Source organism: Brienomyrus brachyistius, chromosome 3 (genome assembly GCF_023856365.1).
Source record: "Brienomyrus brachyistius isolate T26 chromosome 3, BBRACH_0.4, whole genome shotgun sequence".
Classification (NCBI taxonomy): domain Eukaryota; kingdom Metazoa; phylum Chordata; class Actinopteri; order Osteoglossiformes; family Mormyridae; genus Brienomyrus; species Brienomyrus brachyistius.
This window is the reverse complement of record NC_064535.1, coordinates 11940995-11956002: the sequence shown is the minus strand read 5'-3', so window position 1 is coordinate 11956002 and position 15008 is coordinate 11940995. Positions and strand designations below refer to the sequence as shown.

The 15008-nt window shown below is 40.5% G+C and overlaps 1 protein-coding gene across 7 annotated transcripts in view; it reads left to right on the top strand.

Moving 5' to 3' along the window:
• The window catches only part of ide (insulin-degrading enzyme), a 42426-nt gene that overhangs the window by 11123 nt on the left and 16295 nt on the right, over positions 1-15008 (top strand). For all 7 annotated transcript variants that reach the window (XM_049009711.1, XM_049009710.1, XM_049009714.1 and 4 more), the window contains 8 exons: positions 2112-2281; positions 3290-3412; positions 4545-4657; positions 4907-5069; positions 5870-5962; positions 7648-7739; positions 10004-10084; positions 10466-10569. In XM_049009711.1, the coding sequence (XP_048865668.1) occupies positions 2112-2281; positions 3290-3412; positions 4545-4657; positions 4907-5069; positions 5870-5962; positions 7648-7739; positions 10004-10084; positions 10466-10569 (939 nt within the window). The remainder of the gene's footprint in view (positions 1-2111; positions 2282-3289; positions 3413-4544; positions 4658-4906; positions 5070-5869; positions 5963-7647; positions 7740-10003; positions 10085-10465; positions 10570-15008) is intronic.

Sequence of the window (15008 nt, the reverse complement as noted above, 5' to 3'; positions counted from 1 at the left end):
GTGACTGAGTTAAAAAAATGTTTTAGGGCACCTTATTGAAGCTCGAACCCAGCAGACTCACGGTCTGTGGCATGTGACAGCTGCTTGTGCTGGAAATGCCATGTTGATATTAACATGGCACGTCGTGCGAGCCTGTCAGGGCAGTAGAGTGGCACGGTGGGTCGCCGTATTGCCACACACTGCTTCTTTGTGTGTGTGGAGTTTGCATGTTTAGCGTGTTTGGCGGCTTTTCTGTACATCCTCCGGGTTCCTTCCACTGTCCAAATACATGCAACTTAAATGAACTGGTGTACTTAAGCTGACAGTATGTGTCTCTGAGTGCGCACCCTGCTTTGGTTTGTTATTCCTGCCTCATGCTTATTATATTACATTATATTATATAATATTACATTATATTATATACAATTACTCGATGGATCGTCAGATTAATCGGTGGGTCACTATTATTGATATTGACAGTGACAGCCTTAATGCAAATACACATTCTCACTGCACTCTGTGTTGCTGTCCTGGTTTGTCAGCATTACATATAATTATTTAGTAGACGTATTTCTTGAAATGGTTTTCTACTAAGACAACATTTTCATTGTTTCTCTTCATCTGTACATTGGAACTAGCTTGGGTGTGTGATTTTTTACAAGATGCAATTAGAGTTACACACCTAGGATTCATCGCTGAAGGCTTCAAATTCTTACCCAGTATATGATTCTCATAATCTGCATCGTTAAGTTCTCTGTTATGTTGCCCCAGTCATTAAACTCAATACTTACATGATGATTGTAGCCATTCTTGAAGCCTCAATCGGTGCCATACACATTTTTTTGTCAAAGGTATTGCGTTAAGTACAGCTCCATACCTCAGTTCTGTTTGACACTTCAACAGAGATACCAATTCTTTGTGCAGGTGGGTGGTGCCAGATAGCTGGTGGTTTAAAGTTTGTTTGAAAGATAAGCAGCAGCCTAGATCAATTTACCTGACAGTCTTAATTTCGGGTGAATTTTAAAGGTGTTATTCGTACTGTATTAGAGCAAAATGAATTCAGTGAAATGCGAGTCAATGTAACGTGGGGAGGTGTTTCTGAGACCGGTCCTCAGAGGCCCTGAGACAGTTTCGCGAGGAGCTGGGAGCAGCAATAATGTGGACAGTCTGGGGGTACATGGGAACCGGTTTGAGAAATGCTGACCTAGGGATCTTTGCGAAGTAGCATCCTGTATTTGGGTACAAAATCTAATTAGTTATTGCTTGCTATTTCAGCTGAAAAGAATAGATTTTCAATCAGTGATAAAATCTTTCTGTATATTTGCAACTTTTCATCGGCTTGGGCTCTCCTGTGCAGTAGGTTAGTGTTTGTAGCATTCAATCCAAGCTCCAGCTTCAATTTTCTAACAATCATCAACTTTTACTTAAGTTCAATTTTCAGGCCGTACTATTGTCCAACAATTGTCCAGCCTCAAATTATTATTATTATTTTAATCATTGTGTTTATATCTTTTGAAATCGCTCAGGAGAAGTAAATTGGGTACTTTGATGTATACCACATCACCCATCCCTAGATATGAGAATTCTGGATGCTTTTGTAACAGTGCCGAGTCTGTTTTGCTTGGAGGAATTATACCTGCCAAGTTGGTTTCATTTCTGTTACAAAATCTCAGGGTATTTTATGATTGACATGCATTTCAAGGAACCAAAAAGTTCACAAAAAGAACAGACATGAAAGGTCACTGGTTTAATGGGATTAAATCTGTCAGTAAACTGTCTGTCAGATCTATCAGGTTTTTATCATTTGGATGTTGGTCACCAGTTTTGGAGTTGAGGAGTTGATGGACATTCTGATCTTTCATCCTTATCCAGTGTCTTCTGGGCCACTCTTAAGGGCACCATCTTGATATAGCATGTATGAATAAGGTAGAGAGTACCACTAGGGGTGCAGAACAGTCATTTTGACCCTGACATTTAACCCTAACGTTTGTTCTATATTGTATTTTTTTTTGCTGTGACTGTCAATACAATTATTGTTGTATTATAATCATTTCCACTTTTTTATGCAATACGAGGTGGCATGTTTCCTGGATCTATATACTCATATGGTACCTTGTCATGCACATCTGCAGGTTTGCCCAGTTCTTCCTCTGCCCGCTTTTTGACGAGAGCTGCAAGGACCGGGAGGTGAATGCAGTGGACTCAGAGCACGAGAAGAACCTGATGAATGATGCTTGGAGGTTGTTCCAGCTGGAGAAGGCCACTGGCGACCCCAACCACCCCTTCAGTAAATTTGGAACAGGTGGGACCAATGATGCATCCTGTCCCCAATAAATGCATGCCCAGGGGAGGGATCCTTGGTCCAGCCAGTGCCGATGTGTTTCCAGGGCAGGCGATTCTTTAGAAATTTGTCTGCCACTGGCATTAACGAGCTTTGCATTGAGGTAACTTCCACTGCACCCTCCCCTTCAGACCTGTCAGGTCTTTCGTTTGTCACAGTAAGGGGTGCAGTGATTGTCACCTCTGCTATTTAATATTGAAAGAATGGAAATGGGCTTCTCATTAGGTACCACTTTTAAAAATTACACCGTCAGCCAGTTTGTGCCAAATCGGGGATTAAAACAAAGAAACACAAAACTTAAAAAAAGAAGTAAATTAGCCCATCAAACATCAGTATTAAGGCTTTTCAAAACTCAATATAACAAGCAGAGGGCAGCATTGTATTGTGTCATATGACATTTAAAAATAGTGCTGCAGCCTGTTTAATAAACTCTTTCACTGGGGCCTCATTTGGGTTGGCCAGTGATGATACTTGATCATTTTTCAGTGTATTCAAGATTTATTTTCCTGGACTAACCAGGTTGTTTTTCCAGTTGCCGCCTCTATGTTTCTCAGTGTAACAAATGCAGTTTATTGTGATACATGGGGTTCCAAGTTCAAGCGCTGAATGACGGTCAAGATTAAAGTTCAGATCTTAGTCTGCACACGGACAAAGTTACCCAAGTGGGATCCTTGATTGGGTCCTTCATTGAGGAGTGGCCAAGAAAAGATCTCACATTTATCATGAATCCCTCCCAGCACTCGCTTACGTTACTCTGGGTACATTTTAAGATGTTTGTTTACTTTGGGGCCTGATTGGTGTGAATGCGCTGTATTTTAATATGGTGAAAGAATATTTTATATTGTAAATTAATATGACGGTCTAGGTTAACAGGCTAATAATGGACCCGATATATTACTGAGGAGTTAGTTTTGTGTTTTCGCTGTTACTGGCATGCTTGGAAAATGTTGATCTTTTATTTTTCTCCAGGTAACAAGCTGACGTTAGAGACGCGGCCGTCTAAGGAAGGGATAGATGTTCGTCAGGAGCTGTTGAAGTTCCACTCCACGTACTACTCCTCTAATCTGATGGGGCTCTGTGTCCTGGGCAGAGGTGAGCATGCATCTCTGTCACTCTGCCACCATCTCTGTCCCCATTTCTTTTCGGCCTTTCTAATGATAAGGCAGCATGGGTAGGATTTGGCCTGTTACTGTCTGGTTCGATATGCATGTGAGATCCTGGGCATGGTAACGGATGATCTAATGACAGCGCTGCAGCAGCCCGAGATTCAAGCATGATTGATCATGATTGGTTTGAGAAAGAAGGAAACCAGTTTTGCTTCCACATGATTGGATGTCATTGGACTCGCAATTTAGGTCACAGCAGTGCTACAGACCTGCTGTTGCAAAGTGTTTGCCATATGCGGAGTTATGATAAAATCCAACACTCACTATTAACACATTACTCACCACTACAGGTATCTTAATGTTCCCCTCAATATAATTCATTTCTAGTAATTTAAACAAAAGCATGCCAATGATATTTTATATCCACATTTCCTGTTTTTTTTTTGAATAAGGGAGCATTTTTGGACATGCGTTTTGCGTCTGGTGTTTTCTGAAATGCATTTTGCTGTATTTTCCATTTCTGCTTTGGACATTATGATTGCTTCTGCAAAGGAAATGACGCTTAGAGGGTGGCAGATGTAATGCCATGGTGTAACACAACGTCCTTCATGCTGAGATGAACAAGCAGCCTGGCAGCTTGCTTTACTGCACAGTGACCTCATAGCGACTGGTTTTCGTGGTTCTTCGGATTTGTGTTCCAGCTGAGAAATGACATTGTTTGCAGCAGATACGTATTTGGTCCATTAGTTTTTATATGAGACAGAGAAATAACCATTCTATGTGAACCTCGAACGGCGGATTAGTTGTACAGTATAACCTTTGTTATAGCACCAAAGGGATATTTTATAGAGATTTCATTTCTGATCGGTTTGAGACCTGGAAATTTTTGCAGTTCTTTTATGCCGTTCACTTTATATTTTACTGTTTTTGCCAAAGTCACCCAAAAACTTTACTGAAGGTAAATGAACTCTAAGCACTTAAGAGATCCTGACATCATAATTGGGGGGGGAAAAGCAGTATTTTCACATGAAATTCTCCCTTTGCTTCTGCGCATGTTGGACAACAAATGGGAAAGGATGGTGGCGGAATGGAAATTTGATCAGCGGCTTCTCTTTCAGAATCTTTGGACGAGCTCACAGCCATGGTGGTCAAGCTCTTTGCCGAGGTAGAGAACAAGAATGTGCCCCTCCCAGAATTCCCAGAACACCCCTTCCAGCAGGGCCACCTTAGGGTAAGTCTCTGTTCCTCTTCCCAAATGGAAAGATTGGATCTTGGATCTGAGTAATGCAGCAAAAAAAAAAAACGGAACCTACAAGGGCTTCATCTATTTATGGATATAAACGTCCAGTTTATGCATGTGACTTTTGATCAATGCTTCATGTGGTTTGAGTTGAGTTGATCTAGCTCTTACTATGCAAATTTAAAAGGGACATTCATTGCCCTTATAGTTCTGACCAAGGGTACTGTATTGTGCTTTCAGCAATTTTACAAGGTGGTGCCCATCAAAGATATCAGGAACCTGTACGTTACCTTCCCCATCCCAGACTTGCAGAAGTACTATAAGTCCAATCCGGGTCATTATTTGGGCCACCTGATTGGCCATGAGGGCCCAGGGAGTCTGCTTTCCGAGCTGAAAGCCAAAGGTAGGCTGCGCGGCCTTCATATTATTAACTGCAGAAGACCAGTATGTGGCTTGTACTCTACAGCAGTTTTTCCCAACCCGGTCCATTGGGCCCCCCAGACAGTCTACAGTTTTACTCCTCCTCAGCTCTCAACAAACTTGTACCAGGTATTATGTGTCCTTGATTGTGAGGGAGCAAAAATGTGGACTGTATATGGGACTGGGTCGAGAAACACTGTTTTAAAGCATGTTAATTTAACATTAATGCTGCTGATGGAGTCTGATATATACAGTTCACCTAACTGAACAAAGCTGTTGTTTTGTGGGTAATAGTATATGTGGAAAAGTCTTTTGCATATATACATACTAATCTAGATATATTTAATATCCAGCCTTTTCCCCGGGTTTCGATGTTACGTTCCGATAAACTTACTGCAAGGCGAAAATGCATTTTAATATGGTACTACTAACCTAACAAACAACATAGCCTAGTCCACCTTAAACATGCTTAGAACACTTACTTTAGCCTACAGCTGGGCAAAATCATTAAGACAGCCTGTTTTATAATAGTGTTGAATATCTCGCGTAATTTATTGAATAATGTACTGATAGTAGGAAACATTTACCCTTCGTAAAGTCGAAATATCGCAACACGGACCATCGTAACCCGGCGATTCAAAGGTGCATAACATCTTGAAGTGACATTATTTGTCACAACACTCTGCTGTTTGCTGTGTTTAGCATATAATCTTGTAGTCGGCTCTATCTCTGGTACCCAGAACAAATCCGGATTTGATTTTAAACGTGGACTTCTTCCTACAGGCTGGGTGAACACACTCGTAGGAGGTCAGAAAGAGGGAGCCCGGGGATTCATGTTCTTCATCATCAATGTGGACTTGACAGAGGAGGGTCTATGTAAGAATGAAGATGGAAATCTCTCCGTTTCTGTCTGTATAGGTGTAACTGAGAGTCTTTGAGACAAACTTCTCAAAATGTAGACAGACAAATCAAATTTGTAGACAAAACTTTGGGTAACGCTATACATTTACTGCACCTTCATAATACCTTAATGTATTCACAGAACATTCAATGCACCTTCATAATGCATTTATAAATAGATTTAATGTATATTAATAAACATTATATGACACAATCATTATAAGCGTATAATGGTAATTATGTATATTAAAACTGTTAAGGCATGTTAGGATGTTTAGTATATTTATGTGCTGCTGATAAAGGTTCTATTATGAAAGTAGAGTTAATGTAAAGCTTTAACAAACATTTTGTGTGTTTTGAAGTGCAGAAACTGTACCAAAGCTTTCTTAATTAATATATGTAGTATTTATATGCAGGGACTGGACAATGAAACTGAAACACCTGGTTTTAGGCTACAATCATTTATTAGTATGATGTAAGGCCTCCTTTTGCAGCCAATACAGCATTAATTCATCTTGGAAATGACAGGTTGAAGTCCTGCACAGCGGCCAGAGGGATTTTGAGCCATTGGCCAGGTTGCTGCATCATGCTGGTAGAGGAAAACGTTTCCTGAGTTGCTCCTCCTAAACACCCCAAAGTAGCTCAATAATATTCAGATCTGGTGATTGTGTAGAGTGTCGGAGATGGTCAACTTCACCGTTTCGCCAGTCTTGTGTGTTTTGGTGCATTATCTTCCTGGTTCAGTAGTCCTTGGCTGTGACGCACCCATCTACAACTAGCAGTTGGCCACCCGTGTGTTGCTATCTAGGTACTTAATGGTCCAGGTTGTAAGCCCCTTTGGGGCTTCTTCACACTGTAACTCTCCTGGATGTGGGAAAGACAGTGAAGGAGAACAATACATGTTTCCTGTTGTCCACAATCTAATATTTGCGTTGCTGGCACCATTTAAACTTGCACTGGCACGAGTGACCAAAGGTTTGGCTGTAGCAACTTGACCATGAATATTGACCCCCGTGGAGCTCCCAATGAGTAGTTTTTGTGGAAACTGGAGAGTCAAGGTGTACAATTGATTCTGCAGTGAGTTGGGAGCTGTGGTTTTATGTTTTTTGGATATAATCTGGGTTAGTATCTGGATCTCCTTTTCAGACGGCTTCCTCTTATATCCACAGTTACTCCTACTGGATGTGGTCCGTCCTTCGTGGTGGTATACCAACATTACTCTGGATACCTTGGTTCTCGATACACCACAAAGAATTGCTGTCCTGGTCTCAAATGCACCAGTGAGACATGTACCAACAATGACATGTCTCCCATTTTGTCGTGTGGATTGCAATATTTTATGTACGGTTATGCTATTGCTCTGCTAATTCAACCTTCTCTCACTGCACTTACTGATTGAATGTGCAGTCAGTGAAGACTAACCACCAGGTGTGAAACCTCAAACTCTGTATTGGCCAGTGTTTCAGTTTCAATGTCCAACCCTACATATTCGTGATTTTTTTTTGAGGGTGGCTTTAATAGTTCAAAGCTGCATAAAAGTTGGACGTAAAAGAGACGTAAAAATTTCGGTGTGTGTGTGTGTGTGGACTGCAGCCTCCATTAGCACACAGGAGTGTGGCACGCTGCACCCCGGCGTTCACTGTTATCTCTACCCCCCTCAGTACACGTCGAAGACATCGTCTTCCACATGTTTCAGTACATCCAGAAGCTCCGCACTGAAGGGCCTCAGCAGTGGGTGTTCCAGGAGTGTAAAGTGAGTGTCTTGGGGGGGGGGGGGGGGCACTATCACAAAAGCTCACGTGGCGTGTGATCTGGGTAATGGGGGCGGCCGTGTGGAACGCTGCATCTCGGAGGTTGAAATGCGACGTGTGCCACAATCACCTCGTCTTCCAGTGCTGGGAATTCTCTGCAACCTCGCAAGGAACATTTTGCTGTAGTTCATAATTACTGAATGGCTTTTGCTGCGTCAGATTCCTGAATCTTTTAATTAATTAATTAATTAATTTTTTACTTTGACATCTGCTTGGATGTTGGAGTAGTATGTAGCTCTAGATTAGGACAGTGCTTGTGATCAGATGGTTGCTGGTTCAAATCCAACGATAGTACCACTGGGCCCTTGGCTGTCTCAATTGTATGTTGCTTTGGATAAAAGCATCTACTAAATAAATAAATGCAAATATAAGGGATCACTGCAGGAGGCTTTTTCCGATGGACTCTCCAACAGAACCTCTGTTCAGCACCTCCAACCCAACAAAGATTTTTGTGATGTGAAGCCAGAAATGAAGATGGACATTTTTCCATCTTTAACATGATCTTGCAACCATGAAAATTCAAGATGGATATCAGTAGCGCAAATAATTAAAAATTTAAATTCTATGATAGGATTTTAAACCCTTTTAATGATAAGAGCTGTTGCAGATTTCAGATGGAACCACTCACATAAAAAATAATGTCCAAAGGTAATAGATTCGGTCACAGCAAGCCAGAGATGTGTGCTGTAAATACAACACAGTTTATCATCCGAAGAACATCATACCTGCTGTGAGGCCTGGTAATGGCGGCATCCTGCCTCGGGGCTGTCTCACTTCAGCTGGGATAGGGGCTTTAGTCAGGATGAGCAGGTCTAAATATCAAGATATTTGGGGGGAAATATGCCGAACTCTGTCAGAAAACTGAAAATGAAGAATTATAATATTCCAGTAGGATAATGAGGAAAAAGTACACATCCAGGTCAACCAAAGAGTAACTTTTGAAAAGGAAGTTGATAGTCCTGGACTGGCCCAGTTAAAGCTGAGACATTCCTCACATGGAAAACCTATGGAATGACCTACAGAAGAAGAGATTAAAGAAGCTTGAACGTTTTGCAAGGTTGAGTGAGGTAACATAGCAAAGTCGAGGTCTGCAAATTTGGTATGACATTTACTAAGACTTACTGCCATAATGAATGCAGTGGGTGTTTCCACGAAGTATTAGTTGGTGGGAGACGATACACATTTTCTTTTTTTTTTCTTTTTTATTATTGATCGCAAGATCACATTAAAGATGGCTTTACATCACAAAAAAACACCAAAAAAAAGTTTCAATAAGGGCGTGTAGAATTTGTATATCCACTGTTTGTATATAAAGCCACCCATTGAATAAATGAATGATGAGTAAATGATGATTGAAGCAAATTAGTTTGTGTCACGTTGAAATCAGATATTAATGGTTTATACCTGTGAGGACTGAATATTTTATTTTTGCAGAATCAGTATGGAACTATTAGACCTATGTCCAACTTGAAATACGTTAAACGAAACTTGAAAATCTTGGAAACAATTTTGCACTGAACAGATTTATGTTTGGTTTGACGGGAAGTTTCTTCTGTTTGTGTAATGCTTGTGTTTTCCGTAAACAGGATACTTGATACTTTGTCAAGCTTGAATGAAGATGATGATGCATGGAACAATAATCCCAAAACACCTGTTCACTGCAGTGTGCTGAAAAGCTTGTTCTGCTTGTTGGGAAGCCAACCGTAGAATAGGATGTTTTGCTGCACTTCTACATTATTTACATAATGTCAGGAGCAATCATCTACACCCTAATCACAGCTACTAGGAACTTAAGAGACCTTAGTGTTTGATTTGTAAAGTTCACCTAGCTATAGTTCAGTGTGAAATTTTTAAAAGATGTGCATTTCTTGGGGAATTGAATGGATTCATGTGACTGGGTTTAAAGGATGAAGCAGGTGTTTATTGGCACTCGTGGGATACGATGGCTTGGAAGAACAGAGCAAAACCTCCTTGGCTCTAACAAAAGATAAGCTGACCCAAAAAATACGAGACAGTATCTAGGTTTCGATCTCTGTTGCTCCACTCTGTGGAAAAAGAACATTCTTTACCAATCAGCCAATGATTACCAGTGTGTGGAAGGACAATTTTTTTCGTTTTCTTCTGCCTCACGTTATATGTAGAAAAAGGCAATTAATTTGTGAAAGTGTCTGCCTTTTTAATAGCTTTCTGCGCCATTTTCTCCAAGGACTTGAATACAGTGGCCTTCAGGTTCAAAGACAAGGAGAGACCTCGTGGGTACACCTCCAAAGTAGCCGGTTTACTGCATGTAAGTAGATTCCTCATTTGCATGAGAGATTCTGGGCCACGTCTCCATGGTGACGCGCTACAGTGCAGCTATCCAAATAAGGGTTGCCATGTGTGATCAGGGCTGCATTTTAAATTCATGTATTGTGAAATTTGTGTTAGCTGTTTTGCATTCTTTTCATTTTTTGAGGGTAAACAACCTGTCTTGCCAAGGACTGCGTTATGTTTAATGTTATTAATGATATATGTAGTATCTGTGCATAATTAAATTGTCAGTGCCCTTGTATTAATTGAGGAGTATGTTGTGTCATACCTGCTGTATCCATCACTGCAGTTAAAGTTTGTGTGCTCCAGCCCCTTCCTTAAAGTGTCCCTAACCACCAGCCCTCTCCCTGATTTTCAGTACTACCCCCTGGAGGAGGTACTGGCAGCTGAGTACTTGCTGGAGGACTTCAGGCGGGACCTGATTGAGATGGTGCTGGACAAGCTGAAGCCAGAATATGTCAGGTAAGGAATAGCTCTGGAATATGGTCACGGCCTTCGGGTTGCCTTGTCCTGGGTACGGAAAGGCCAAACACTCACACTGGTAAAGAATGACTAAGGCATTTCGTACAGGTCAGTGATAACGCATTTAGTCTGGTTGGAACTAAATGAATCCAGTCAGACAAAGTTTTTAGTAATATGTTGCATGTTGTAATCTCAGACTATTCTTAGGGTTAGGTGTTGTTGCAATGTCGTTTTCCATTTCAAAATGTTTGTTTATACCATTGTTGTGGCACCAGGAAATGGTGTGTTCCTTAATAATGCAATTGTTTTCCAGAGCTGGATGTATTAACAACTACATAAGTATTTAATTAAACACTTTGTTGTATAAGGACTTAGCTTGGTGAGGCTTACAAACAGAAACTCGCAGTTCAGTTGTTGGGCAGCACTCTACTAAAATGGCTATATTGTTTGGGGAGGGGGGTGATTTAATCAGAGCCCCTCAAAATTACTGCATGATTCCACAGAAGAAGCTGTGCAGCACAGCCGCTTGAGCTTATACCGGCACGAAGGCCGTGCTGTTATCACCTTCAGAGCAGTTCTGGGTTCTCGTCAGGGTGAGCAGGCAGCTACTTTGTATTCCGATCCACTCCCACTCAAGGTAGCCGCTGGTCTGCAGCAAGTTTGAAAGTGAAGCCTCTACTCTTTAATTTCCTGCGTTTACCCCTAACAGAAATTTGCGTCAAGTATCAATTTGTTTTCAGCTGCATCCAGCTTCAAACGGTTATTTGTTATAATAAGGACTGGTGTGCTTTTTTTTTTTTTTTTTTTTTTTTTTTTTAAACATAGCAGGGTATAAAGATGGCTTGGAAGGAATTTCATATCTTATGAAAGGGTCCTTGTTTCCTTTTGATGAGAATGCCAGTCTACGTTCGAATCTTCTTTCACAGTCTCTTTGGAGATCTTCTTTAAAGTAGCGGGAATCGTGTTGTTCTTGGACTTGCCTGTCATCCTGAAACAAGTTTTTCCATTTGTGGCGAGAAAACCCAGTGAGGCATTATATAGTGAGAAATTTGACTAGGAAATAGGTCAAACGGGGCTCTAGATGAAGACGATTCGACTTGGCTGGAGATTCGGGCCATCAGGCTTCTGATTGGCCGATTTGTCCGCGGGGTCTTGCCTTGCTGGAATTATGAGTGCATCTCGCCAGTGCATCTGTTGAACAGCTTGTTGGCTGTGCTATAAAATGTGCTACGTGGCACAGGGCTGAATCAGAGACACCTGATACGAAATGAAAGGTCATTCACTACTGAAAACCAGCCTACATGGTTACAGTGTCCCACAAATGATGAGTAGTATCAGTAGTAAATAATAATAATAATAATAATCCTGCGACCCTGCATTGGACAATAGATGGATGGACAATAGTAATAATAATAATACTTTTATTATTACTTTTATTGTTTTTTATAATTGCTCCTAAGTATGAGTGTCATTTTTGCAGCACTGTTATGCTAATATTTAGTTTATGTATGTGATGTCGAGTCACACATGAATGGCGGAGATTTCGTGCTGCCCCCCCATGCTGTACGGATACAGGCACGTATTGCTTAAAATTTATACTGCTGTCTTTTAAAGTTGTTTTGCGTTGTTTAAATGCTTGGCCTTGGTTGAGGAGGAAGATTATTCGGAGTGTGCTACGTTTACTCATGTTCAGTTCAGCTGTGCAGCTATTGAATAAAGCTTTAGCGGTATGTCTCAACTTTTTTCCTCCACATATTCAAAGTTTTTAAATTCTAAAGAAAAAAAATCAGCAGAAAAATCGCCGTATCGAATTGGGATATTCATAGAATCACTTTACTTACAAAATCGGAATACATATCGAATCGGGCCCTAGGTTCCGTGGTAATATCGTATCTGGAGATCACAGGTGATTCCCATCCCTAGCGATTAAGGTTAAGACACACAGCTTACAATGCATATCATTTCAAATATATCGCACTGAACCTGTACTATTCATATGTATGGGTTCTCGTCTATAATACAGGGCTTACAGGGTTTTATGATTTGCTGAATGTTGCCCTTTGCTACCATTTTGCCACATTCTTCATGTGTTCAGCGGTAGTTCAAGATCTGGTTTGCAGCAGTATGTTGTATAATTAATGACTTGTTTTCAAATGTGTTTTACAAACTAAATGGTATGAAAAGTGCGAGAAATCTGTTCCCAAGTTGCTATTCTGGTGTATAAGCTTAAAAATATACAGCTGTGGAAAAAATTAAGAGCCCACAACATGCATTTTTTTGCTTCACTCAGTTCTCAATTAATGGGGCTGCATCTGTGAATAATATATTTTTTTTTGCAAACTGCAGCCTGGTTCTTACTTGCCTTATGGGACTTCAGTCCTACTTCCAGGAGCCTGATACTTCAGACCTGTACCTAATGTTGCCCATTCCTTTGAAGGTCATTTGATGTCATCCCACGAATCATGAGAACCTGCCGGAAAATTTAACCGTCATCTTTGGCATTGGAAAGTCGAAGCGACTTTCCAATGCCAAAGATGACGGTTAAATTTTCTCGGCCTTTTTACTCGGCTGGTTTCTGGTCGTTCCCAGTGTCTCCTGTTTCACCTCGTTGTTGTGTACTGTGGTCTTAGAAATTGTGAACCTGGAAGCGACCTGCTGCTCGGCGTATCCTTCCGCCAGCGACACCACACTTAAACTAGGATTTAATAATGCAGATTTGTTTAAAAATGTAATTCTCTTAATTTTTTCTATGGCAGTACCTTTCATTTATTTCTTTAGTAGACGCTTTTGTGACATGCTAGTAAGGAAGACATTGAATCAGTGGGCAGCATCGGCCAGCATCCCGGGCCCCTAGAGCAGCTGTGGTTAAGGACTCTGTGGTGTTATGATATGATGATGACTTTGTCTGCCATGGGATTCCTACACAGACCTGTAACCTAGCGAGCCCTGTGCTGTCCATTCCAAATGTGTGTCTGTGTTCTGTAGCTGCTTAATGTTTTGAGCCTGTCCTAGGAAGCCCAACAAGCTGGGGAACCGTTAGATTGCAGTAAATTTTAAAACTGCACCGTGTGCTGAATTACTAGGCAAGTACTATTCCTGGATATTTTTTTAGCAAAAGCTGGGCAAAGTTATAAAAGTGAAATCTGAAGCTTTCTTTTGATCCAAGAAATGTATTTAGAGAGAAAATAGTACATAAGTCTGTCACAAACAAAAATAAAAAAACACTTGAATATCTGTGTCAGTAATTATTCGGCAGTCAGAAAGCAAGTGGATTTTTCTCTCAACATCAACAGAAATAGTAATAATAAGTTTTAATATAGCCACCTTTTTCCTCAGTCAGCACGTTTACATGCATAGCTAAGTTCAGCTATGCTAAAATACTAGTCAGTGGCGCAGGGAGTTTAAGTCTCACTAAAACATTTTTACTTTGTCATAGGAAAAAAAAAAACCTAGCAAGTAATGCAAGTAGTAATTATGAGAAGCTGCCCGCTGCCACTCTTGATTAGCATTTAGCGCAGTAGATCTTGCAGTTTTACACTATGTACAGGTGGGAAAGGTCCTACAAGGTCATCATTGATAATTGCAGCCCAGACCATCAGTCCTCAACCACGTTGTTGCTACTAAAGGTGTCAATCCATCAGCTCGTCCATCTGCTTTAAGAAGAGTCACAATAATCTCATCTGTCCACAAGACCTTTGTAAAATCGACAGTGAGACGCATCTGTGCCCATTCTTGATGTTTTAGCTCGTGTGCCTTTGAGTCGAGGTCGCGTTTCAGCGCTTGTGACGTTAATAATGTCATGTAGCACACTGCACCTAATATTTCTGCCTGTTCCGTTCAATTGTCAGTTTTGAAAAACGGTGGCATTTGATTCTAAGGAGTTTCATATCTTTGGCCTTTAATCTTTCGTCTTATCTTTACTTGTTTCATTTATCTTCTTTGGTGTGGCACTTTCATTTGTTTTGCATCCAACTGACTTATTTAGTAGTATTTATTTATTTATTATTTTGCTGTCTTTAAGGTTCATTTTTGCTCATTTTAATAGTAAAAATTATTTGCTTAAATCTGCACTGTTTTACTCCAATCAGGGAGAACTCAAACCTAATGCTGGTCATGCACTACTTTTAAGAGGTCCATTCTTAATTGGAGATTAATCTGGACTCACACTGTTAGTTGGAAGAGAAGATACAAGCAATAAAGTTTGGTTAGTCTGTTTTATATGCTTTTGGTAAGAATTAAACACCATTAGGTCAGATACTTGGTATAAGAATGTTCTCGTCTTGCTTAGCCGTAGATAATTTTTAATATTTTAAAATCCTATAATTCTGCGCTGAACAAGGTCGAGTTAATTAGTAAAGAATTAGTACATTGTTCTCTCTCTGACATAAAGCTCAGTGTGTGATTACTTTTGGTCTTTCCCGACTGTATTCTGAGGCATG